Raw genomic sequence first — 27,804 nt, forward strand, 5'->3', positions numbered from 1 at the left:
CTATTTGCGGTGAGTGTCCAAAGCCGCCACCCCAAGTCCCAGACTTATCAAACAAATGCTGGTGAAGCGGCCTGCCTCCACCAATCCATTTTGCGCAGGCCTCCCTTGCTGCATCAGTTTGCTTCTTCTGCTGTGCCAGGGGCCCTCATCATGTATATATTCCCTGCCACAGATAGCCCCTTCCGGGTCCACCATCCCGTGAGGCCAGTGCCTGCCTCTCTTCAATCACACGTTCCTCTGTGGGGTTAACCAGCCACTCCCAGGACAGATCTGTCCGGTCTCCCCTATCAGACACTCAGGGTCCTTGCCACTCACCAGTTACATAGCCGTTGTCTCGCTGTTTCCCGGGTCACTTTCATGCCTCCCAAGAGCTCAATGCATAAAGTGGCCTCCACGTCGCCAGTCACCAGGTCTCCAAATGATCTGTACACTCCAATGCTGGTATGGGGGCTCGGTAAGGACCGCAGCTGGGTTGCCGTCTGCTCCAGCCTCTGGCAGCAGCATAATCAGTGGGGTTGCACACAGGGGACAGCACACCTCCCCTTTCAGGCGAGTCCTCTGTGTATCCAAGGCACTTTAGGTCTCCTCTACGCAGCAGTTTCACGCAGGCAGAGAAGGCGGTCCCGCTCCCACTCCCTTCCAATTCTCCACACAGGCACCGGACTCTGGCCAGGTTGAGTGGCTCCTCCTCAGATCTCAACCCGGTCTTCAGTGAGAGCAAGCACCCAGCCGACCACGCCGCACTGGTCTTCTCACCATTGCTTCCTTCTGGAATCCGTGCGCATCAGCCCGTCAGCCCCACAGGGAGGGCCCCACACAGGTACAAGCACAGCAAAACCCTGATATCTGTGCCATATGCTCTTTAAGAGCCAGTCAACCGACGTCCGATGTAGCCCCCAGCTGCAGGTGCATCGATATACTTTCAGCTCATCAGCCGCTCAGAATGGATTGAACGGCACAGCAGCGCCACCTCTCCCCCTTCTTCTTTTCAATACCACGCGGCTCCAGCCCCCATCTTCATTCTGACAGGGCCAGGTTTCAGAACGCTCGTTCTTTGGTAAATATAGTGCGATTGCAATCAGGACTATGCCTCCTAGATGGGCGTTGATTTCCCCCACAGGCTGGTGATCTTGTATATGTTGCAGGATGTTGACTGTCGCCAAACAAGAGGATCGATGTAGGATCTCGACAGGAGCTCTGTGAGTTCACTGCACACCACATGGACTCAGGCCACGCCCCCCAACAGGCAAATAGTATTGCAAACAATTAGCTCCAAGCAGATAAAACTCCTCATAATTTCACCATGGCCATATGGAACACAAAAGGCTTTTCCCACCTAACCCAGGCAGAGGACAATCCACTAGGCAAATATGACCTTATTTTACTACAGGAGGCATGGATTATGGATTATGACTCAACCTTTGTGGCTCAATTTTGAAATTGCTTGGATTTGTGCAGTAAAACAAGCCAAAGATCGACCATCAGCAGGCTTGTTAACGGCAGTAAATCTTAATACAAAAATCCACATTGAACCCTGGGCATCGCTATATCCCGGGATACAACTGGTCAAGTTAACAACACTTCAATGTGACTCTCCATTCACTCTCAAACCACTTTGTTGAACATTTATGGGAACCCTGTCACAATTTCTGATGCCATGTTCCTTCAATATATTGAGCAAATGCTAAATCGTATTGATTTAGACAGTAAATCGCACCCCACTATAATAGCAGGCGATTAATAGCAGGCGATCATAATATCAACTGCCTTGCGATTAAAGATACACCTCTCACACCTCGAGCAATAAAGTGGATGGCTCTTAATGCCAATCGAAATCTCTCAATTCTAAAAGGAACTGTTAAGGGAGATGTTCCTCCTGCCCCAACGTGGGCTAGAGGAGCATTGCAGGCCATCTTGGACTATGTATACATCTCATTGCATGCCATTAATCGAGTAGCTCCCTTTCGGGTCATCACTAATGACTGCAGTGATCACAATATCTTGGAAATAAACTGGATTCTTCCACCCACTACTGCACTTGACTATTATACATTTCCCTTATCACTTAACAAAGGAAGAAATAGAATTAATTGGTCAGTACCAAAACTTAAAACACTAAAAGCACAACTGAATTTCCTTTTTAATCAAACATCACAGCAGAATTGCCCCGAATACCCAAATGCACTGAATATGATCAATGAAACCTCTACTTACTCTAAGTGTCCAGTATTTAGACATAAGCACTATTTTGATCCATCTATTAAAGCTCTAAAGATGCAAATGCGCAAAGAGCCGAAGATATACTCCAATTTGAAATATAAATGTAATATTCGCACACGTTATAGGAATCTATTCAAACAATGCAAAGCTATTCAAAGACAACGAGATGGAAAAGCTATTTTAGCTGCCATCTCAGCCAAATGTACAGCACAACTGTGCATAAAAAACAGCTATGATCAATGTAGTAACTGAACAAGGATGGATAACCCACTTCTCCACTTTATTCGCTAAGTCAAAGAATGTATCATTAACAGCACACACTATAGCAACAAACCTCCCTGCTCTGACATTTGAACACGCAGACATTGTAGGGCACATTAAAAAATCTAGCTCTTCACGTGCCCCAGGACCTGATGGCCTATCAAATTTGATACTTAAAAATCATCCTGATGAATGGGCCTCCATTCTAGAAATGATTTTTCATAATATCAACAGAACTGGGACGATTACAGATTCCTGGAAACAATCTACCATCATCCCTATTTTTAAGAAAGGGAACCATAGTAACCCGATAAATTACAGACCTATTGCGTTACTTGACATTCCGGGAAAGATATTTGCGAGACTGATACTAAAAGATCTTAATCAATGAATCCAGACTGAAAAACTCTTCGACATACATCAGTCAGGATTTGTGAACGGAGTAGGCACCTCGTTAAATGTGTTTCTATTATCTGACATCAAAAAACAGGTTATCGCTCCCAGCGGCCTATTTTTTTTTAGCTTTTATAGGTTTTAGTCAATCATTTGATTCAGTGTCACACGAGCGTCTTTGGTCCAAATTGATAGAAGCAAGATGTCCCCCTCACATATTTAGCCTAATTTACCAATTTTATACCGTCACATCCATTGAAGTGAAGTCGACCAAGGATGGATTACTAACTAAACCTATTAAAACCTATACTAGACTAAAACAAGGTTGTATTTTAGCTTCTATACTTTTAAATTTTTATATTAAACACATCAATACTTTTTTAGAGAATATTCGATCTTTTCCTCCTAAAATTGGACAGAGTAAAATTGTGTGGCTTCTCTACGTGGACAACCTTGTTTTAGTTGACCAAACGCCAGTAGGTATACAAAGAAAACTATATGCCTTAGACAAATATACTGAAGCTAATAACTTGGCCATCAATGTCTCAAAATCTAATGCATTTATTCTAGTTCTTAGAAATCAAAAAATAAAATGCAAGTGGATCCTTGATAAAGCTACCCTGAGATTATACATGAATATAAGTATCTAGGCCAAATTGTTAATAACCATCCATCTGACCTCCCATATAAGAATGATCTCAAATCAAAAGCATTGACTTTAGCAAAACAAGGCAACTTGATTCAGAAGCGCTTGGGTACATTTTCTTATATGCCGGCCTTGAATTTTTATAAACAGAAAGTCATACTTGTTTTATCATATGGAGCACATGTGAAGCAGCCTGGAAATCACCCAAACTGGGCTGCGCTAGAGGGCATTTATTGGAAAAAGATACTCTCAGTACGTCAGAGCATCACAATCATTATTATAAGGTATGAATCAAATCAAAAGCATTGACTTTAGCAAAACAAGGCAACTTGATTCAGAAGCGCTTGGGTACATTTTCTTATATGCCGGCCTTGAATTTTTATAAACAGAAAGTCATACTTTTCTTATCATATGGAGCACATGTGAAGCAGCCTGGAAATCACCCAAACTGGGCTGCGCTAGAGGGCATTTATTGGAAAAAGATACTCTCACTACGTCAGAGCATCACAATCATGATTATTAGGTATGAATTGGGTTTGAGATCCTTGGCAGCAGTGATTGTTTGGAAAGCCCTATCTTTACTTAGAAAATGTTTAATGGTTGATCTTAAAACGCCAACGATACTTCCCATACTATCATCTTTACTGAATGTACAGACGTTGAGTCCAATCTATACTTGGGAAGCTTTTTATAAGAAGATCATGAATGAAGTAGACATCTCCCTAGACCTGCTACGAGAAGACCCAGATAAAGCCAAAAACAAACTGTGGTCCTGGGACTGGTGCATAACTTTGTAAAGATGCAATTCATATGCCATATTTTGTGAAGGAGATTTTCCGTTAAAATCGCTACACAAAACTGTGCATTATTTAATAAAATTTCCAGATTAAAAATATGCAATTACGATTTTAAGAATCTGTTTAAATGTATGCCCCACCAAGATGCAGAATGCAAAATGGGCCAATTCCTCAAATATGGACATTAGCTGCAGGTTTTGTGAAGAAGGTGAATCCCTTAGACATTTAATGATATAATGTCCAGCTCTAGTGCAAAAAAGAAAATCATTTTTCTCTAAACATCTTGGTCAATTTAGAATCTTAACACAAGAATTAATGTGGACAAAACTTTTGAATGCAACCTCAATCTCCTTGAACATTGAGACAGCTACGTTTATACTAGCCTTGAATCTTCATGATGTTGCGGTAGGGGATAAGAGCGTGTCCCGTATATATCTGCCAGTATGAAATTACTTCTCACTACTATTCTTAAATTCCTAACCATTGCATTATCCACATATGCATTGATCTCTAGCTTAACTTAATGCCCGTAGTTCTTTTTATTATGGATGCAATGTCTTTGTTTGTTTCAAATCTGTATCTCATCATGTTTTAAATGTTTTTTAGAAATGTTATGTTGTTATGTCATTCTAGATCTTAACCTGTAAGATATAATGTCTCTTTGTGTAACAACTTGTCTGTATATAATAATTTGTCCTTGAAAGGAAATATGTTCTTATAACATTGAAAAAGTTGTTATTTACATCTGAAACAATAAAAGAGTTAACCAAAATACATTGAAAGCTACTGTAACCCTCCTTGATGTGAAAAGAATGGTAGGTCTCCATAAATATGTTAATTTGTAGCCTCTGTTAGGGAATACCCTGCAGATACACAATTTTATATCATTTTCATTAAACATACTACCATATCCTGGGCTGTGTTGCAACAGTAACACCCGAACAGAGGATAGCACTGGGGCAATGCGCTGGTCTTGGAAGCAAGACCACGCAGAGCAACAGAGGTTGGAATCCCAGATCTGCGCTTAGAAACCGAACTCAGTGGTAAAAGGCTCATCATAAAAGACTATTAAATAGATAATGGTATGAGTTTTAAAAGCCACTTGTGTGTAAAAGTGATTGCCAATGTATCTATAGGTTTCCTTTTCTCGTGGAGGGATCTTCAGACTTTTTCAGTTGGGCAGGGGAGCCTGCATAAATTCCTCCTGTGTCTGTACCCCATCCTGGACTGTTCTTTCTAGACTGGCATGTACTACTAAGCCCTAGAAAGTTTGTATTTAATGAAGCATGTTGGGAATATGTGCTATACAAAGTAAATAAGTGCATAACCGCACCCAATTTTCCCTGGGTCTCTCCTGGGGTGCATGTACTGTCTGTGGTGGTTTCAGTAGAGCTTCTTCTGTTTCTTCCATACAGGATCACTTCTGTCTCAGAGCCACCGTTTCAACTATCAGGGTCACATTCACCACATCATAGATGTCTATGTCTGTAATAGGAGCTGGGTCGGTTAGAGAACATGTAGACCATGGCAGTATTAGTCATCACATACTGGGAGTATTGCACGAATATGCACTGATGCTACTGTGCACTTGGCAGCTCTGCGCAGCACATAACAGACAAAGGAGCATGCACAAAAGTATAGTACACCAACACTGAAAGCTTATTTTACTGGCTATGTCACATGACAGACATCTTATGGTACTGAATTTGTGAAAGACATCCTGGTGCCAAATATTTAACACTGCACCAACTAGACAGGGCTATGCAGTGATCAAGTTTATATGGAGTTTGTTTTTCTGATTTGATCATAGTTGCCTAGAAGACAAATATCCATGGGAAAAGCATTTCAATCAATGGGTGCTTGAACAGAGGTGGTGTGTCAACAAAACCAAGCATTAATAACATGCAGACCACCAAAAACATTTGCTATCGTGATCAGCCAAATTAATTGTTTCTTTGCTCAACTAAAACATGTCAACTGAACCAGCACTATCCACAGCAAGCCTTTCCCAAGCCTTTCCAGATACCTTAACAGGAATATGTGGTTGTGCTCTTGACCTACTCTTCTCTCTTTTCCCAGAAGCCTCACACTCAGTTACCTCAAACATCGTTTGGTCATGCTCCTGCCCAGAAGGCTTCCCTGTGCCCACTCTGCTGCCTTTGATCTATTACCATTGCACTCCCAGTCTCTGAACCTCTCATGATATCACAATGCCAATTTCACAGCTCATCCAGTACCATTCCTTGGCCCTGCATCTTGTCTCACACTGAATTTCAAGTCTATTATGTAACTTGTTGACTTCCTCATCCTCTCTGCTTCTATGCAATGGTCCTATCCACCATAATGGTATTTATCACATTCGCCACTACAGTTTCATCCATCACGTTTACATTTCTGTAATTAGGGTCAGGCAAACAAGAAACCTACCACCAGATATTCCACCAGATATGTCTTTCTAGAAAAATATTGTACCTGGAAATGATCATTCTGCAAACCCGTCATCCACTAACTAATGCTAATCTAAATCTTCTGTTAAGGACATAGCTGGAAGACACTTCTTTACACAAATGTAATTGAATGACAGAAATGAAACATGGTTCACATTTCTTGTGCATGTTTTGTGGAAAGAAATGTACAATCTTAAGCATTTACACTTTTAAAGTCAGGAATTATTTGGGCAGATGTAGATATGTGAGACACAATCGAAGAACAAGATAACTAGTCACAAGACCAGAAGGAGAGACTAAAGAGTAGTGTGCAGTTTTGGCAGAAAGCATAATCCATACATGGACACATATCATGAACTACCTATTTTAACTCATCCTTGAAAAATTGATCCTCCGGGGACCTTTGTTGTTTGTTAGTAAAAATGGGCTTTCTGCTTGCTATACCAATGCTGATGTTATTTTATACCCACTGGGAACATCACACAGCTTTCAACTCTACTATGGTACACATGTTGGAAGTGCAGAGAACACAGCCTGTTGGCATCTTTTGAGTTCCTTCTATCGCACACATACCAGCCAGTTACCAGCGATCTGGCATGAGGAAAAGCCGTTCAAAATATTTTTTCTGAGTTCACACTACTGCCTAAGAGCTGACAGGCAAGGCGCTAGAGGAGGTGGGGTTGCATTAGTACACAGAGAAACTCTACATTTTAGAGAATGCCTCTCGGATCCTATCAGCAACTGTGACCTACTCTCCCGAAAACTCACCACATCCCACACTAGCTCCATACTACTAAATCTAGTATACAGCTTACTTGGACCCTATGGCACCTTCAAAGATGAAATTACCCATCTCCTCAATGCAAACCTTAAACCTACGTCCAACGTAATCCTCCTAGGAGATTTAAAATTTAAACTTGGGCTTAAATGACCTGACAGACCCCCAAAGCCACCTCCCTAGCCACGGCTTTAAAAGTGCTAGCTGTTATGCTCCTAATAAACACCTCTACCCACATCAAGGCGGCACCCTGAATTGGCTGGGAGACCTCAACTGTGATATCAATATCACAGACGTCTCCCCATGTCGTTGTCTGACCACTTCATCGTTCACTTTGACATCCCACTTCCTCTGAACAAATGACAGGCAGGCACCCTAGTGCCTCCTTCATGGGCAAGAAGTTTCCTTAAAATCAACAAAGAAACAATTACACCACTTCTAACCAACCTAGACCCCGTCCACCTTCCCTCCCCTTTGGGCTGACAACCTGGTGGATTTATCTGAACTCTACCTTAAGACTTTGGAGACAGCTGTCGATATGGTTGCCCCACTCACCCTAGGCAAAACGAAAGTGCTTTCCCACGTCAACTCCTGGTTCTCAGAGGATCTCCAACACCTGAGAGCTAAGAAGTGGGAGGCAGAAGCCTCTTGGAAAAAACACCAAACAGATACCCACAAAGCTATTTTCAAGTGTACAACTATGACTTATAAATTAGCCATCATCAAAGCCAAGGCCACCTCCTACAATATTAGAATTGTGAAAGCAAACTCTAGCACCAAGGAGCTCTTCACCATTCTTAAAGAATTGGAAGCCTTCTGGCATTATCAAAGATGAAATTTGATGTGCTAATATCCTGGAGGCACTATTAAAGGAAGTTGCTTCACTCCAAGAACAAATCACTGCTAAATAATCCAGCATCAAAGCACCTCTTCCTGTACCTCCTCAACTGACCCAGTTAGATCAAACCCCTTCCGTTTTCTGGCAGTCTCAGAAACAGAAGTAGGCACCATCCTCAAAAAGCTCAAGCCATCCAAATGTAAAGGGGACACATGTTCCGCTCCTGTGATAAAAGATTGTGCAGAAACTCTCATTCCCTTTATTATGGACTTCATCAATGCCTCCTTCTCCTTGTGTACAGTCCCTACCTCACTAATAGAAACCTGGGTCCTCCCCCTCCTGAAAAAACCCTTCTTAGACCTAGCTACGCCCAGCCACTACCGACCCATAATGACCATCCCATTTCTCCTCAAAATCTTAGACAGAGCTGCATATTTACAAATCCAGCACTATCTCGAATCCAACAAAATCGTAGGTCTGCATCAGTCAGGTTTTAGACCGGGTCACGGAACGGAATCAGACCTTAAAAACCAGCTGCACTCCCTTGGAGATATAGACAAGCCAGCACTCCTGCTATTTCTAGATATATCCACTGTGTTCAACCTAGTTCATCACAACATCATCTACCAGCATCTCGCCTTAGCGGCTTTCTTCTCTAAAGAAGCCACGTCATTGATAGCCTCTTTCCTGACAGACAGGACAATAAGGGTCTTCTCAGAAGTGACCTGCGACCTCCCCTATCTCATGTGGCATTCCCCAAGGCTCCTGTGTCTCCTCGATGCTGTACAATATATCCACTAAGCCCCTTTTCATCCTCCTGAATTAATTTGGCATCACATACACCAGCTACGCCAATGATATGCAAATGCTGCTCCCCCTGACTGGCATATACAGAGAGGACTACCACTCCCTCAACTCAATCTACTCAGTTTTCCAGGCTTGGATGGCCAGCAATGGCTTTAATTGCTTAAAGGATGATAAGACCAGGTTCCTAATGGTCGGGCCCCCACCAGTCCTAAAAAACCTCTGCACCCAATACAGCAACTTCAAGATTGACAACCTCCTGAAACCACTAACCACATCAGTAAAGACCCTAAGCCCCTACCTAGATTCTAATCTCTCCCTTACTTGTCATGTCAATGCCACTGTGATGAAGCTTACACCGTCAAACCCTTCCTTGAACCCACCAACTCCCTCTCCATTGGGAGAGCCATCATAGGAGCGACATTGGATTACTGGAACACCCTTTTTGTGGGCACATCCTCACATGACATTCGCAAACTTCAAGTAATCCAAAACAATGCCATCAGAGCCGCTCTTAACATCCCCAAAAGAGAGCAGATCTCGGAGGCAGATCTGGGAGGCAAGAAGAAATGCCCACTGGCTACCTGTCAAGGAAAGGATCATGTTAAATAGACAAATAAATAAATACATCTTTAAAACACTCTCGAACACTCACGAATGCCTATTCAACTCAGCACCCCTTACTTTCACACAATGTCACCAAAGTACAATCCTTCAGACCCACCAGAAGGGCCTACATCCACAGACTGGTCCTTTCTAAATCCAACGAGCCAAATGTGGAGGCGGCAGTTTCTCTGATGTAGCTGCGCACCAATGGAACTCACTCCCACCGCACCTGAGAGTGGAACAATCGTACTGGGCATTCAGAAAAGCCCTGAAAACCTGGCCCTTTATCTAGTACTTCAGACATCAAGACACTGCACCTGGTACCCCCATCCTGTCCCCTCCCTTTTCCTCCACTAAGTAAAAGTACCTGGTTGTAACAGCGCCTTGATGCCTTTGGGTTTTGTGCGCTTAACAAATGTAAAAATAAATAAATGAATAAATAAATACATTACTGTATGTAACTAAGTGGGAGCCTGGAATGGCAGTTGCACTACATAGCTACCCTAAAATCTAACCTTTCTCACTTTTCATAGAATTCCCAGGAAATAAGGACATGAATATGCAGTGCAATTAAACTTATAGGACAAGTATGGTATTTTTTCCCAATAACTGATTCTGCCAAGCGCTGACAGAAGGGAACTACATATATCCACAGCACAGAGATACATCTATTGTAAACAAAGTGTATATACCAATCTGAAGTAAATGCATAAGCGTATTCTTATGTTTTGGGTCCATGAAGTACCACGCCATTACTCCACTGGTGATGCAGTACTCTAATTCATACTGTGATGAAGCCCACTTCCTGGCTCTGAGGACAGTTGGGAGAGTGGCGTTGGGGACCAGGTTCCTCCCCAAGCCAGAGGATAATGGGCCCAGAATTCACTAGTAACCACCCACATTTTCTCCCAGCTACCTGAGCCTTCTCTGTAGCTATTCGTTTGTGTCTAATTGCTATTTTTAATTTTGTCTTACGGTGCCTGGCACCCAAACCGCTCTTACCTCTCTGACTTGTCGCTTAGATCCTTTGTCTTGGCTGCCTGTCTCCAGGCCATGCAAATAGTGAAGGGGTATTTTGTGGCCATTTTGTTTTTTAGTAATTTTGTATGTGAATTTGGAAGAAATAATCAGGCCCTGAGTAGTTAGTTAAATGATGCTTATGAAGTATATCACTAAAGGATGAGAAATCAGAACAAAGCAAATTGATATTTAAAATGTGCTTTGAATGATTGGCAATAACATTATTTAAAAGGAAGTGAGCAACACAGGTCACATACAGAGCGCATGTCCACCATCTTGGAATCAGTCTGTCCGAGGTCCACAAACCAACAATTCTCCCTGAGGGCTGAAGGACCCTCTGTTCTGAATCTCTGCATAGCATAATTCTGACTTCAGCCTGATTTCAGCAGAGCCCAGCAAACTGGTATGAGCAGGACCCCCAGCTTTTCCCGCAAGCGCCACCCACGAACCACTGACTCTTTGACAGATTTCCCGAGGTCCACCACGCACCTCGCAGATCCCCACGGGTCCACACAAAGTCTGCTTCTCCTTCAGATTCTCTTATTCTCACCATTACATCTGTGCTGCCCAGGCAGCAATGGCGTTATCATGTAAGTGGGACACATGCGGGTAGGATTGGCATGAGGGACTAGAGTGATGCCAATATAGCACGAGTGGGTAACAGTCCCCAGCTCCAAGTGTTACCCCGCCTCACCCCTAGCCTCCAGCATGTGACTTTGTCACAGCCCAGGGACAGGATTGAAATAAATTGGATGTGAATGTTGTGGTTGGCAAGAAAGAATTCAATCCATTCCAGTAAGCTCATTTATGACATATAGAACAGGAAATAATGATACTGTCACAGACAGAAATATTTCTATGTGTAGCCAATTTAGCAATATGATTTAGTTATAAGTTAATGAATCTTTCACTTTGTATTTCAGACGTTCATTGTGAGGCGCTCTTTGAATTAAGGAGCTATGGAATTTCTTCCTGCCCGTTATTCATGTTGCTTTCTTGTTTTTAGGTGGATGGATGAATCCATCATTCGTGAAATCACGCCCCGGTTACTCGGGGAGCGGCCCAACACCTACACGTACACCAAAGCCTTGGCAGAATGCGTGGTCCAGCAGGACAGTGGTCACATTCCTGTTGCCATTATCAGGCCATCCATTGTCGGAGCCAGCTGGCAAGAGCCCTTCCCAGTAAGCATGATTACCGCAAGGCTTGTATTCTTCTTTCTGTGGTCTGAGAAATCTACTTCTGACACAAACTCTTTTCTTTACAAACCAGCATTACTGAGGATTTGGGGTACACACATCAAAGGTGACTATGAGAGTCTAGAGCAAGTTCTTCACTACCCGCATGGCTCTCAGCAGACCTACTTTGCAAGCAAATGCAGTCTAATCAATCCAAAATGTCTCACATATTCGAAGTTTACCAATGCTCTCAGAGATATGTGTATCAGACCTTTTTTTTATTGGTTGGTCCAGGCATTTGATTGCTGGCTCTTTCTAATTTCTACTGAGTATTGTTTTCGGGGGAATTGCACCAAGTGATGTTAGGAATTTGGAGTCATTGTAACTGTTATTTCCTGCTTCGCCTTCTGGTTGTAGATGTTGAGACAGGCAACCAATATTTTATTTCCCCTGCAGGATTAGTGTAAGCAACAGTCAAATCGCCTAGTCTGATCTAACAATTGTGATTATTTCAGGTGTTTTTGTACTCCTTCTGACACATTTTTAGTTACATTTTAAATAGCGCAGAAGAAAACATTCGTATTTTACATAAACTGAAGGTAGATTTTCATTCATAATATACAACTCAATCTCTAAATTGCGGCCAATTTTGTACTAAGATTTCACCCTAGTGTAGAACGGAGTACGCTTTTTGGTGGTTTCCTCAATGTCTGAACGCTGTGCGCTGGTTTCTTGCAAGTTAGAAGTTAGAAGTTATATATAAAAGATCCCCACATCAGACCTTTCGTATCAGCCTGCAACTGCTGTCTTGATTTTATATCATTTCCTAGCACTGCCTCTGCATCCTACCCAACTGTATCTACCGATGTATTTCTGCACATATCCCTGTGCTGCATTGTATCTCACCTGCCTGTAACCACTGAGTTTGACTCTGCTTTCAGCCTTGTGATGCCTCTGTTTTCCACCAAACTGCAACTCATTCCTACTTGTCTCATTGCCTGTCTATACCTACTTATGCCTGCATATCTGATGTAGCCCCCCGCACCACGAGGTGAGGCTTTCCCAATTGTGCTCCCACTCCAATGTCACATTTTACCTAGTTATGCCTGCATATCTGATGTAGCCCCCTGCATTACGAGGTGAGGCTTTCCCAATTTGTTCTCCCACTCCAATGTTGCATCTTACCTACTTATGCCTGCATATCTGATGTTGTTGCATATTACCTACTTATGCCTTTATATCTGATGTAGCCCCCTGCACTATGAGGTGAGGCTTTCCCAATTGTGCTCCTGCACTATGAGGCTTTACCAATGTATTCATCCACTCCACTGTTTCCTTCTTTTGCCAGCCTTGCGCTGTGTTGTACCTGTTCACCTGCACTTAATGTATCCGCCTCCACTATCCCCTTACCTTTTGTTACTGCACTTGCACAACCTGAATGGCTCATGGCCTGTTATTTTTTTTTTTTATTGTTTGCTTGTTAGGCGCTTATACGGTAAGAAAATACTGTTTCAAAGCACCCACAGGGTAAGGGAGGGAGCAGGAGTGGGAAATACATTAAAAACACAATATATTAGAGCAGTAAGGGAAAGGAAAAGAGGACGAACCTACTATGCCTTGTGAGTATTCAGAACGTGCAAGCGCAGCAAGGAAGAGGGGGTAAGTTCTGTCTTGTATGAGCTCATGGGTGAGCCACAAATGAAGTGCTAGGAATATTGAGTGCTACACAGCCTGGAGCCGCGAGGGGTGTAAGTACGAGCCTCCAGGTGTAAGTGCCTCCAGGTGGAAGTGCAGGTTCAGAGGATAGACAGGAGCTGGGCCGATTGGGTGTGGGAGGTCAGTGCCCCGAGGATGCATAAGGGTCCAGGACACCAATCGAAGCAACTGTGGGATTAGCATAGGAGAGAAGAAGGGAAGGAGGAGGTAAAGAGGAGAGTCTTAAGGAGCTTCGGGAATTTAAGAAGATCCTGCTCAAGGTGCAGAGGGAGTGGGAGGCTATTCCATAGGCGGGAGCCAGCTGACAAAAGTGAACAACCACCTGCCCTCTGTTTAGCAAAACGCTTTACACAGAGAGTTGGAGCCAGTGGAGTGTGGTGGTTTAGAGGGAGAGTATTTATTAAGATAAAGTTGAAGATTTTGTGGTCCCCGGCCCCCGACTGCCTTCTGGATGTTGCAGAGGGATTCAAATTTAATCCGTGTAGCAACCGGAAGCCAGTGAAGACATTTTAGTGCAGGAGAGATGCTGCCGCTGGGCTTAAGGCCAAGAATAAGTCTTGCTATCCTCTTCTGGATTAGCTGGAGGGGTCGCAGACTGGAAGATGGTAGATTCAGGAGGAGGCTATTGCAATAGTGAAGCCTAGAGAGAACCAGGGCTTGGGTCACATTGACCTCTGGGGCAAAGTGAGAAAGAGGAGTTTTCCTTTGAGAAGGAAGACCTGCAAGTAGGACTTCTTGGCAATGTCCTGAGTGTGAGGTAGGAAGGAGAGAGAGGAGTCGAAGCTTCAGAAGAGGGTGCAGGGGGAGAGCCCAATGAGGAAGGCCAGAGTGAAGGGACTATGGAGGCAGTAGGGGTGCCGATGGGAAGGATCTCAGTTTTACAGGCGTTGAGGCAGAGATTGTTGGCGGTGCACCAGGACTGAATGGCAGATAGGCAGTCAGGGATGATGGAAGGTGCAAGAGGGTCAGCAGGGAGTTTGAAAAAGATCTGTGTGTCATCTGCGTAACACTGGAAGTTTGACGAGAAGGTGGAGATGCTGTGAGCAAGCAGAGCATGGTAGATGTTAAAGAGCCAGGGGGAGAGGATAGAACCCCAGGGGACACCACAGGTGGAGAGGGAAGTAGGAGAGTAGAAAGTGCCCATGATGACTTGGGAAGAGCGGTCAGTAAGGAAGGATGTCAGCCAGTCCAGTGCCCGTTCTGAGATACCAAGGGTATCGTGGAGCCTTTGTATGAGGATGGAATGATTGACTGTGTCAAAGGCAGAGTAGAGATCAAGAAGGATAAGGACAGAAGGGGAGCTGGAGTCCAGAGATGTGAGCAGTTCTTCACGGGTGTTCAGAAGAGCAGTTTCTGTGCCTCTGGATGCTTGGAATCCAGATTGATGGTCGTGGAGACCATCAACAAGGGCAGCAGTTTCCCCAGGAAGTGGGTGATGGAAATAGGGCGGTAGTTAGCAGGGCAGGTAGGGTCTGATGAAGGTTTTTTAACTAATCATTTAGAGCAATGGCAAGAGAGAAAATGTTATCCTTGATGGTCCTGGATGAGCAGGGGAAACCTGCTTAGAAGAGGCTTTCATGGAGTGAACAACTCTGGTAACTTTTTCAGGTGTGAAAGGGGTGAAGGAGGACTGAGGAGTGAGGGGGTGTGGGACGGGTTGTGAGGGTGTGTAACAAAGGTGGTCAGGATTTCCTGGGTTTAGGAGGCAAAGTGTGAGGCCATTGCAGTGCAGAGGGCCTGAGAGGGAGAAAGGGAGGAGGGAACTGTGGAGGGGTTGGCTAGTTCCCTGCAGATCTTGAAAAGTTCATCTGTGTTATGGGATGCACCGGAAACCCGTGCTTGAATGTGGGCTCTTGTCCTGGGACGGATGGAGTGTCTGTATTGCCTTTGGAGAAGGCGGCAGGCCAGTTTGTAAGAGGATGAGCCTGAGGTTTGCCACTTCCGTTCTGCTGCCTTGCACTTATGTTTCAGGGCTGCAAGTTCGGTGTCATACCAGGTGTTATGCTTAAGGGTAGGTTTCAAGCAGATACTCGTGACTGGGGCAAGAGTGTCAAGAGTATTGGTGATGGAAATGTGGAAGTTGCTGAGAGCAGAGTGGTGGGTGAGAGGGGCTGAAGGTGGTAGCGAAGGCAGCCGCAGACACTCCTTTCATCAAGCGCATTTTAGCAAACGAGGTTGGTGGGACTTTCAGGGGGTTAAGGGACCAAGGCAAGTGGGAGGAGATGAGAGAATGGTCAATCCAGGAGAGACGGTTGACTGGTGGGGTGGGAGAGACAGCGGTCAGATTGTATGAGGGCATACAGAGTGTGTCCAGCTGAGTGGGTTGGCCCTAAAGGGAGAATGGAGAGGGAAAGCGAGGTGCAGAGGTCAGTGAAGAGAATGGATGCAAAGCCTGGGGAGTCCAGTTGGATGTTGAAGTCACCCACTGGAGGAGGTTGGATGTGGATGAAAGTAAGGAAGAGCAGAAGTCAGCCCATTCAGAAAGGAACAGGGTGGTGGAGACTGGAGGGGGGTAAATGGTGGCAATGGTCAGGGTGGAGAGGGGCAACTTGCAAACCAGGCTTTCAAAGGAAGAGTAGAGCTGGGCAGGTAAGATGGAAGCAGGAACCCATTTAGGGAAGATTAAGGCAACGCCCACCCCACCCAAGGCATTGAGGTCAAGGCTTGGAGATGATCTTGAAGCCGTCAGGGAGGAGGGAGACAAAAGCAGTGACTGTGCTGGCATTGAACCATGTATTGGTAAGAGCGAGAATGTCTAGGTCAATGTCTTCAAGAAGGAGACAGATGTCAGTGGAGTGTTTGTTGGCTGAGCAAGTGGTAAGAGTTGCAAGGTGGAGGAGGTCTGGTCCTTTGAAGGTTTTCTGCGGTGGTGTACAGGGGCAGGGTACAACAGTCAGAGGAGGGGGAGAGAGAGTAGAAGGCGGAGATGCAGGAGAAGGAAGGACGTTAATTAGAGAAGGCAGGATCCGGTCAAAGAGAAGGAGGTTGGGTTGTGCACCCTGAACCAGGATAGTGCCAGTGTGATAGACATTAACAAAGCAACGTGAGGATGAGAAGCTGGCCCAGAGGACTTCCCACTTGGTGCCACCATTAATGGTAGAGCATGTGGAAGGAGAGGGAGTAGAGATGATATGGGGGGTCCATAGATCTGGAGAAGGGGCAGAGAAGACGATCGTTTTGTTCATGTTTCCCAATTTGTGCACCCATCCAATATTTCCTTCTGTTGTCAGCTTCGTGCTGTGTTGTGCGTGTTCACTTTGCACCTATGTAACCTCCTTCTCGGTCCCCTGTACTTTTGCTACTGCACCTGCACGCTCCGAATGAGTCAAGGCTTAGTAGAACCGTTTTTGTTTTTGTCCCCGTTCCCCCAACCCCATTTGTCTTGATGCACCTTGAAACACCATTTTGCTGTATAGGTGCATTATAAATACTGAATAAATAAATAAATGTTCAGTTTGATAATATTGTGTTGGTAAATGATTCCTATAGCACGTATAAATATTCAGGCCTCAAAGCATTAATGCACATTTCATCCAGTAAGATCCAGCAGGCTCAATTCCTTTCCTAGATTTGAGAGTGCAAAATACTGTCAAAACCTGTAGTCTTACAAGACTTGAACATTCTAGAGGGACTGTAGTGTTGAAAGTCAGACCCGGGTTGCTTGAATGACCAGCACTGTGCATGACCATGACCAGCACTGTGCATGACCACAAATTCCATTAAACGTGCAGTTTGCAGCTGATGACATTAAGCCAGGAAAATAGCAGAATATTTCCTAACACCATTCAACAGACACAGGACACAATTCTAAATCTGCAAAAGATGCCTGATTATATTTGCTAACATCCTGAGATATAATGCATGATCATAATGCAGGCAAGAGGAAGCAACCTCTACAGCCCCTGAGAATGCATAACCAAGTGAAAGGAGTAGAAGGATACTCTTAAGGATTCTAACATAATAGACACAAGACCTGGCAAACACCCCATATTGTTTAAAGGAATCGTCTATTTACTTTTCTTGAAATAAGAGCATTACAGTGTAAGGCCATCAAAATGTAAACATCTTTTGAATATCAAGGCAGACGTAATATGAATTTGCAACAACCACGATTCCTTTATCACCTTTCCTCAACATGTGAACTACTCTTTGGATGGAGCTAACAGGACTGAGCATCAAGTGAAAATAGTCAAAGAAGTGAACGTGAGGGAGAGGGAGATGAAAAATAAGGTTAGGGGAGGAAGAATGGGTTACACACCCACTTAGTCTCCTACAAGAACCGATCAGGCATTCAATTCTAAATACCCATTCCAAATCTTCTCAATCTTAACCTCACACTTCCATCACCAATATTAAAACTTTGCATAGGTTGCAAGTGCACTCCTCTCTGATACCCAATCCTCTACCTGAGGCTCTCCCAGAGCCTCAAGATAATGCTCTAAACCACTAGATAAGTTCTCACTATGAATGTTCTCTATCCTCAAGTGTCTAGTCCAATTGTTGAGGCCCTATCACAATGAACTCGATTGTTCTATACAGCATCTCGATATTATGTCTAGCTTAGTAAAATCATACTCCATTATTGACCCACTCTGATACAGCCATGGAGAGTATGTGGCAATGTCCCACAAGGTGCACTGGGCGACCAGCTTTTCTTGTTCTCCAGGAAACCAAATCCAAACAAAGATGAAACCACTCCTGGGTACACCCAAACCAGTGCCCTGATCCAGTCTTCCTGCTGTTTTACACCTTTGGAAAAATGAGGAAAGACAATTAGATATTTAAGTAATTATACTGGATCAATGGAAAAGAAAAAGATTGAGACAAAAGTCACGTACGTGTAAATACTGAGGACACAATACATGAATAACAATGTGAGAGCTGCATTAGCATAGATCTAGTTATGAATAAGCATCTTAAACTTATGCAGGTAAAACATCAATTATTGGTCAATTTTAACAGATATTTCAAGGTTCCGTAATATAGAAAAAAACATTGGTCAGCTTATATAAGCTATAAAGGTAACACCCAATTTGATCTAATAAAACTGTCCGTATGGACGTTTTGTTCGCATTGGGTGTTACCATTTTGTGCACGGCTGAAAATACTGAACATGCAGAGCGGGGGCTGCAGGGGTGTCCCCTGCGATCCGTGTTTGGTATTTGGAGGGTGCAAGTGTCTCCCTCATCCTTACAATTGGCGGGGGGGGGACAAAAATTGCTAGGGCCCCCGTTTTCAATGAACGTTCAAAGCGGGGACCAAATCAATTATACTGCAGGCAGTTCACCCGCGAACAAACCGTTCGCGAATAAACAACCCAGATCCACGATAAAATAAGTGTATTAGACAATGTGAGAAGTTAGAACTTAATTGAACTCTTACAATTTAGACTGAAAAGGTTTCAAAACCAAGTCTTTAAAGGGTTTTTATCCGGTGCATTTGGACTGCTTTTATCCTGAAACAAAGATCTGGTTAGTGTTATAAGGCATCATTTATCAAAGCTGTTGTTTATAATTTCACCACCAGATGGCTGCTTGCAATTCAAAAGGGTTGTGAGTATGCACTGCTTCATGTGCTGGCAATAGCCAAAGGACTGCTTTGAGTGAAAAGAGTGTGTGACATAGGCATCCTTTCAAACACTTAGGCAATCAGATGCCCATTGCTCTGTGCTTCAACGGTGGGCACAAGGTTGATTGGCTACTTGGGGCCTCATCAGGGCCTTGGCGGTATCCTAGCCGTATTTGTGCCAGGATATCGCCAACGCTATTAGCGTTATCGCAACTCGGTCCGGCACAATTTTCGCCAGATCCTGCTGTGGCGCTGTAATTCCACATTTTCTTTGGAGTCCATAACACTGTATGGGGTTTTCCGCCACTATTAGTGCTGGTCGTAATAGAGCCAAAAATGGGAGGAAAGCTCAGAGGTGGAGGTAAATCTCCAGCTTTCCGCCCAACTTCAGGATTGGGAAGAGCGGTAATACGGCAGTAATAGCGTCACTTGCCGCATTTTTAACGCTCTGCCCAACCCCTGATGAGGCCCTAAGAACCAGGGTTCAAACCTGCTGTGAGCCCCATAAACTGGGCAAACGCATCATCAATTGGATGACCCCTCAATAAACCCGGGTCCCAGGATTCAATCTGCCCACCACGTTTTCGTTTTAATGTATTCATTAATTTGTAAATTTTACACCTTAATGGAGAGTGCATTGTATTATGTATTCAGGTTTTGATTTGCTCTGTTTTTCAGGTGCTTTTAGTATAAAGAGTATTTTTTTTTGTCTGTAATAGCGCAGTTACATCTAAACAGAAGCACCAACATATATTACAAAGAAGGTGCAATTTATTTGTACTGCAGTTCTTAAGTATGGATATTTGGTATTAATTTCTGATCTACAAACACAAACAATTTACTGTGCAGTAATGTTAAGATGGATTTCTAGAATCAGGCCTGGTAGAGAGATTGCAGGGGGCCTAGGGGCGTTGACCAATTCTCATCTTGACTACTGCAACAGTCTGAGGACAGGGATCCCAGCGAAACAGATGATGAGACTCCAGAGGGCCCAGAATGCGGCAGTTAGGCTAATTGCCCATCTTGGGAAAAGGGACCATGTCTCAGCATCACGTAGAGCTCTTCATTGGCTCATGGTGGAGGACCAAGTTAAGTTTAAGGTGGCGTGTCTTATGTATAGATGTTTCTATGACCTTGCACCAAAATGCCTGAGCACTAGACTCCACCGCTATCAGCCAACTAGAGACTTTTGGTCTGGAGACAAACTGTTGATGGGTATACCCCGGGCTAAACCGACCTCGAAGCGGGACAGGAGGCTTTCCGTGTTTGGCCCAAAGATATGGAACCAGTACCAACTGCTATCCGGTCATGCCCATCGTTAGAAGGCTTTAGAAAGGCACTTAAAACCTTCTTATTTAAGTGAGCCAAAGAGGTATGGGTTAAAACAGCTTTCTCTCGGTCAAAGGTTGAATCGGAGTTAACATCTGCGCCCAAATGCAGTTTAGTCTGCTTGGTGCGCACAAGAAATATCCAAAATCAAAATCAAATCAGCAAGTTATAGTAAACAGAGAACTCTGAGAGGTAAGACAAAACCCAATTAAGGTAGCAGTGGAGAGCAGTCATGGCTATTCTCAGGAGAGTGTGAGTGGGGTGCGGGGCCCTCAATGAGTGCACACAAAATAATACTCAATAATTCAATTTAGACAGCTAAGTATTAAAACACAGTTATTTATTCTAGGCCTTCTACACACACTGAAAAATTAAACTAACAAGTGATATTATCACACAATACTTCAATTATATAAATATATACATTCACCGTAGGTTCATATATATATTAAAATCGCCTATTCAGCAACCAGGTAAGTAAATTAAATGCAGTCAATGATGGAACCAGATCACAAGTTCATTCCCTAACTGAACTAGTCCAACCCCTAAGAAGAATGGGGGCGTTTGCCCAAAAGTCTCAGGGGCCACAATGCTTCCCCCATAATGGAGTATCTGTAGGTAAGTTCTAATTCACTAATTCTGTTCTTGTCTTTCCGAAGTTACTACCCAGTTTAAACAACCAAAAGGCAGGGAAATGGAAGGGTAGAAGACAAAAGGGACTTCTTCCCAATGGAGGACAGGGGTGGACAGATACACTAGAGGTACTTAACCCCTGACTCTGATTTTCCCAGATTACTTTGTGGATCATTTCTGGTCACTCGAGGTTGGATTTCCCGCCGTTGGTTCCAGTGAGAGGGGCCCAGGAGCTGCAGGTGAAATAATTCTTCTGGTCAGGTACAGATTCCAGATGCAACTCTTTGCGATAAAGAAATGCAAGAATCACTGGTGCAGGTCTCTTCAGGACTCTTCACAGGATGGGGAAGGAGAGTTCCTGAGAGGATCTCCGCACACAGGCAATGACAGGCGTTCTTCCAGTCGTGGTTACAGAAACTTCTCTAAGACAGTGTCCCTTGATGCTGGGATGCTGAAATTCATGGGGAAGGTGACTTGTGACACAAGCTGGTGAGTACCAAAGTTCTGGTTGCAACCACAGAATGGCAATGGTTCTGGTGAGGTAGCCCATGAGAGAGCTAGTCTGTCCACTGGGCGGGCCAGGTAAACATCTGAAGGCTCAGGATGTCTGAATCCTCAAGAAGGCACCAAGACTAGTTGGTGCCACTAGACCAAAGGCTGAAGCACTGCACAGTGTCTTCGGAGATCAAGTAGTCCAACTGGGCTTCTCTGGACCAGACGCAGGAATTAATGCCAGACCTCTTCAGGAGTCATCTTCGGATCTTCTGTCAACTGTTCTTCTATGTGAGATTCTTGGCTCCAATGCTGATCTGAATAAATGGCTGCAGGAGTCCTCCTCTTATCCAAAATCCAGACTGGAGGCAAGTCCAAGCCCACCAATGGTAAGGATCTGCACCATTCAATAGCCAGTATTTGTCCAATTAGAGCCAATTAATGGTTTTACTCTTGCCCCACACCAAGAGTCTCTGGCACCACAGATGTGGAGTGGGACTAGACATTCCCATGACCTTATAAGAGATTTCCTGACATGGCAAGACAAGAAGAAGGCCAAAAGACAGTATGGCCAAAGAAGCAAGCAGAAATGTTGCAGCACCGCCATTTTAGGGCACTAGCCATGTTTAGTGGCCATGCACAGAAAAAGCGAATGTGCACACTAAAAAGAATGCAAAAATGGTCAAAATGTATCTGCTGGCAGCAGCTTGACTTTACGCACATATAAAATTAACCAGAAATCCCAAGTGTGTAAAAAGCTAAAGTGATACAAAAGTATTCTCATTGTACGGCATTGTAAGATGCTGTGTGCAATGTTAAAAAGTCGCAGAATGCAAAAAGGAAACCTAGTTTACCAGTACTGATAGTCTGAAGAACTGATCAGTCTCCCCATAACGAATGAGCAAAAGGCAATCGAAGTGAAACTGAAGGCTTTACTTCCATTCAAAAAGTCAGAGCAGGTTCAGAAAGAGAGCAAAAAGAAAGGGGGTCCATAGAAACTATGGAGGGAAAGTTGCAAAAAGAGAATTTGTCCCTAACTCCCCTCCTCCCATCCCCATACTCCCAGACTAGTGACAGGGGGATCTAATCCCGACTTGGATGGGTTTCCTGTTCCAAGCTGTACAGGACTGGACAGCACATCAGCATTGCTATGTTCTGCACATGGCCTATGTTCTATGGTGAAGTAAAAGCCTTAAATGCTTATGGACTACCTAAGCAATGTAGGATTCTCTCCCTTCATGTTCATTATCCACTTAAAGGGCTTATGGTCAGTCTGCACAGTGAAGTGAGTCCAAAAGAGGGATGGTATTTGCTTCTGAAGGTCACACACTATGGAAACACATTCCCTTTCCACAGTCGCCCACCCGAGCTATCTGTCCTTAAGCTGGCAACTAAAATACATATAGGATGTTTCCTATCTTTGTCACCTAACTGTGAAAGGACAGCACCTATCCCAGTATCAGATGCATCTGTCTGCACAATAAAAGGTCTCTGGTAACAGGGGCTTGGCAAAAAGAATCTTTCAGGACTTGAATGTGCACACTAAAAAGAATGCAAAAATGGTAGAAATGTATCTGCTGCCAGCAGCTTGACTTTAAGCACATATACAAGTAACCAGAAATTCCAAGTGTGTAAAAAAGCTAGGGTGATACAAAAGTCCACCGCACTCATCCTCCCTCCCACCTCTCGCTCCTCTGGCAGTTGCATTCCTGGCCCCCCCAGCACTTGCCCACCCCACCCCCTTGGGCACCCCACTCCTGCACTTCTCCCTCTATCCCTCTGCACTTACCACCTTGTCTTGCACAGTAGGATTGCCACAAGGCCAATATAGCCGTTTTTGTTCTACTTTCCTGCTTTGTTCCCCCCACCGTCCCCAACTTGTCTTGTGTCACCTGGAAACACTCGTGCATATGCGGCATATAAATGTCCAATAAATAAATAAAAAATAAGTAATAGGAACACTTTATATTTTCACAACATTCATATCATTCCTGAGACAGAATTATTGGTGTAGAACATTTTTGTAGGAAACTGGGCATTTGAGTAAGATGGCTCAATGGGTTTACCTCTGGGTTGACATGTTTGAATCCCTTATAGCAAGATCCATCCGTTCATCCTTCGGAGGCCGATAAAATGAGCGCCAATTTGAATTGTGCATTTATAGTTGTGAAGTAAAAATATTTCATGCATATCGGTTCATTTTCGCTGCAAAACCAGCAATGCTGAACAGTTGCCTCTGCCCAATCTTTGACTGACTGAGTTGATCCTGAATCATTGCATTGTTTCTTCTATTAGTATTTGTGTGCTTCTGTGGGCGACACAATAATACAAAGTCTCTACTTTCGTTGCAGGGCTGGATCGACAATTTCAATGGACCAAGTGGAATTTTGATTGCGGTACGTACATGCATATAAGTGAATCACATGCAGCCACATATAATTTTTATTAGAAATTGGAATATGTTATTATTGAACTTCCCAGTGTTATAAGACCTCATTGCAATTACTGAACGTCTATATGTGACTCTATATGTGTTTTTTCTACCCCTTGCTGTTTTCTGCTAAATAAGTCCTCAGCGTATGAGCTCAAGTGATGGACTCGGTTGGGTGTGAGCAACCAACAGGTTTCTTAGTTCGTGAGCTTTACCTGCCGGAATGCCCTGCATTCTGAGCAAGCTGTTGGCCTGATGTGCCCTCTCCCGGATCCACCTGCTGCTCTTACGTCAACCTCTGCCCACCTCCCTCACCCCCTGCATCAAACTCCCTCACCACTAAAAAACAATATTACTAACCCATGTCTGCCTTTGTGGACACCACTACCTCACAGCCCCCATCAGCTCTGGTATCAGACTCCTCTCTGGCACCTGTGACCTCCATGGAAAAGGAAAAAGGGCTCTGCAACGAGCCTCGGTCGCCATTTCCAATGCAACTAACGGATCTGTGCACTCAAATAACTGGGGTAATTGCGATAACACATATGGTGATGGCCTGTACCAGTCAGTAATGGCCGTTAGCTCTTGGGAATGGCTCTTGCTTCCCTTGGGCTGTCACCTCAGTGACCTCCAAGGAAAAGGTGCTCTGCAAGGAGCCCCGGTCGCCATTTCCATGTCAACCAACTGAATTGTACACTCATATAACTGGGGTAATTGCGATAACGCATATGGTGATGGCCTGTAACAGTCAGTAATGGCCCTTAGCTCTTGGGAATGGCTCTTGCTTCCCTTGGGGCGTCACCTCAGGCTGTAACCCACTGGCACAGTCTGCCACTTCAGCGTGTATCCATATATCATTGTTTTCCAAATATTTGCAGTGCAATTGATGTTCTGGTCCAAGACCCTTTATACTATGCATGTGGAATGACAGAAAGCATAGAGAGCATATCCTAGATCCCCTGCGTTATGGCTTCTTAAATACACAGTAAAGCCGTTCACTCACAAACAAGACTTTCTTTTATATGGCTCTTACAAATACAGGAAATGTGTTAGATGCCTAGTGACCTCCGAAATCTGTGTTTTAATCTAATGTAGCCAGCATTAACAAAAGGATCTACCTTTAAAATAATGATCATTTCAAATATTACAGCAAGTCCGAAAACATTGAATTCCTTTTGTTCGAATTTTGTCACGAAAAACATGCTGGGGTAACCCCTCCTCATCCCGCAACCTCCCCAACATCCCCTCAATTTAATTAATACCCCAACCCAACACCCCCTCTATTTTTCGAAGAACTGTGATAAAACTTGATTAAAAAAATCAATAATTTGTGACTAGTTATTTTGGTGCAATACCCTAAGAAAAAGCCCTTGAATAGAGGAGAGTGATCTTTTCAGTCTCTATAATAAGAGACAAGTCTTAATCATTTAAAAACCTTGACTGAATTTGAGGAGAGCCATTGTCAGAAGACCAACCCTTTATGACGTAAATGTTCAAAAAATGTAGATAAACATTATTATAATTTAAGGGGCAGTAGACATGTTAAAGGCAAGACGGACAGCACTTCAGAGGGACAATGAATACCAGCAGCAGGCAGACAGAGCTATATCTGGACACACAAAGAGGTATAGGCAGAGAGGTCAGGACAGAAAAGGAACAAAGAAAATAACTGGTAGATCATGTCAAAAGTAGAAGTAGACAGAACATTCAGATATGTCATCCAAGGCCGTTTATAATTGTTGAAACACATCCCAACCCAATACCTCTAATCATTAGTTTTTGGCTCATAGGTGTCATCCAATACATCTAGTGGAACAAAAAACTAAGTAGAGGTAGATGTTTATCTATAAGTATCTGTCTTAGTGATGTCATTGTTTCCTCGTTTTGCATGTTTCAGGCATTTTGATTATATTTGATTGCGCCTTTGCTCAATTGGTAACCATCTCCTGTAAACCACTTTTTACCTGAATTTTACATTGAAGAAGCATGGGATGATTTTGTCAAAAAACGATTATTTTTTAATGCTGCCTTAAGATTACACCATTTCTCTGAAAATGGTACTAATACACACGTATACAGCATTACTGAACACATTTTCTTATTGATACATTCTGATTATGTTACTAAATAAATAGTAAGATAATGTGGTAGGACGCTCCCACAAATTATATATCACCATCTACGTCACGCAGACAGCATCAGAGATGTTACCGGTAGAATAATGACACATGTGCCTGTAAGGAACTGAGGAGGCAAATCTCCCCATTTCCATTTTTCTTAATCCACCTGTCACATAGAGGGTATGTTAGACAGGTGTATTTAAAAGTTACATTTTGCTTCTAAATATGAGGATTTTTAGTATTTTGCAATGTCAATTAAATGGATGGTAGAAGTAGCTCTTGGACTCCCTGATATAAATATTTTTCATGTCCTATTTTGCATTTTCTGGATTCATTACTTGTAGTAGTGTTCGTGAAAGTATATTGATGGTATGGAGATAGTGGTCATCCCGGGAGTGGCATGTTGGCTCATTATCGCTCTGTCTGGATGCCTCCTCCAATGAGAAAGCTTGGAACGTGGGTGCTTTTAGTAGGTATTACAACAGCATTTCAACGTTTTTGATGGTTGACTCTCCCTGCTCTCCCCCCCCCCCCCCGCTCTCGTCCAATTCACTTCCAACTCTCCGTTGCACACTCCCGTCTTTTTAGAATATTAGTATCTGGCGATCAGAATGTAACAATCAATTACCAGCCCAACAATGTCTCACCTGCTGCCGTGTCCCTCGACGTTCCATTCCTACATATGTAGTCCCTTCTCCCCATCCCTGGCGGTCATTTTGTTTCTTTATTTTTTGTAACCTTTTTTAATGGCCGCTATGGAAGTCTATGGCAGTCGTCTTTGTTTTCTTTTTTTTTCGTTTTCAATGGCCGCCATGGAACAGAGAATGGACTGCAGCATTTTGCAACATAAAAAATACACTATTAGTTCTACTATCTTACAGGACGGGGTACCAACAGCAATAAGCCCCTCGATGGGGGGGGGGGGGGGAGAATTATTGCTTCAGTCAATGCCTCGCCAGCACTGCAATATTGCTTAAGTAAGATGTCAATCTACATTAGCAATGCTCTGTCTCATCCATGGCCACACCAATATAGCAGCTCCATGACCAACATGCAAAGAGAAAAGGGGTTCTGTCTAGAGCACTCTTCTGTATTTTCATGGCTACCAGCTTGTTTTTTTATTTTTACTTTTTGCTGACCAGGTTTACCCTTTTGTGAAAAAAAGACAACCACTAGTATCCCTGATATTTTGCTAGCCTGCTAACAGTGATAATCACCTTGTGATGGACCCTACCACATAGTAAAAGTGCTACAGCCTGCACTAATAGTTCTAGCTTTGCTTGAATCAATAGTTACACATCCCACCCCAAAGTGGTTATTACCTAAATGTTGTAGAATCATACTGGAGCTCATTTTTGAGTGCTCCGAAGTGCACATGAAAACGAGAAAGACACGTGTAACAGCATTACACCTGTCTTAACACCCCCATTCACGCTCCGTGGAATTTTTAGTTTTTGAAGGTGATGGGTGGGTGCAGAACAGGAGATACGTTTCTATCTCCTTTTTACCCTCTGCCTTCAAAATCAA

General features: G+C 43.6%; 1 protein-coding gene across 2 annotated transcripts in view; it reads left to right on the forward strand.

The window, feature by feature from the left end:
* FAR2 (fatty acyl-CoA reductase 2) overlaps positions 1 to 27,804 on the forward strand; it is a 549,695-nt gene that overhangs the window by 401,969 nt on the left and 119,922 nt on the right. For both annotated transcript variants that reach the window (XM_069628526.1, XM_069628527.1), the window contains exons 5-6: positions 11,817 to 11,994; positions 24,078 to 24,122. In XM_069628526.1, coding sequence (XP_069484627.1) covers positions 11,817 to 11,994; positions 24,078 to 24,122 — 223 coding nt within the window. The remainder of the gene's footprint in view (positions 1 to 11,816; positions 11,995 to 24,077; positions 24,123 to 27,804) is intronic.

Source organism: Ambystoma mexicanum, chromosome 12 (assembly GCF_040938575.1).
Source record: "Ambystoma mexicanum isolate Mex_15411 chromosome 12, UKY_AmexF1_1, whole genome shotgun sequence".
Lineage (NCBI taxonomy): Eukaryota > Metazoa > Chordata > Amphibia > Caudata > Ambystomatidae > Ambystoma > Ambystoma mexicanum.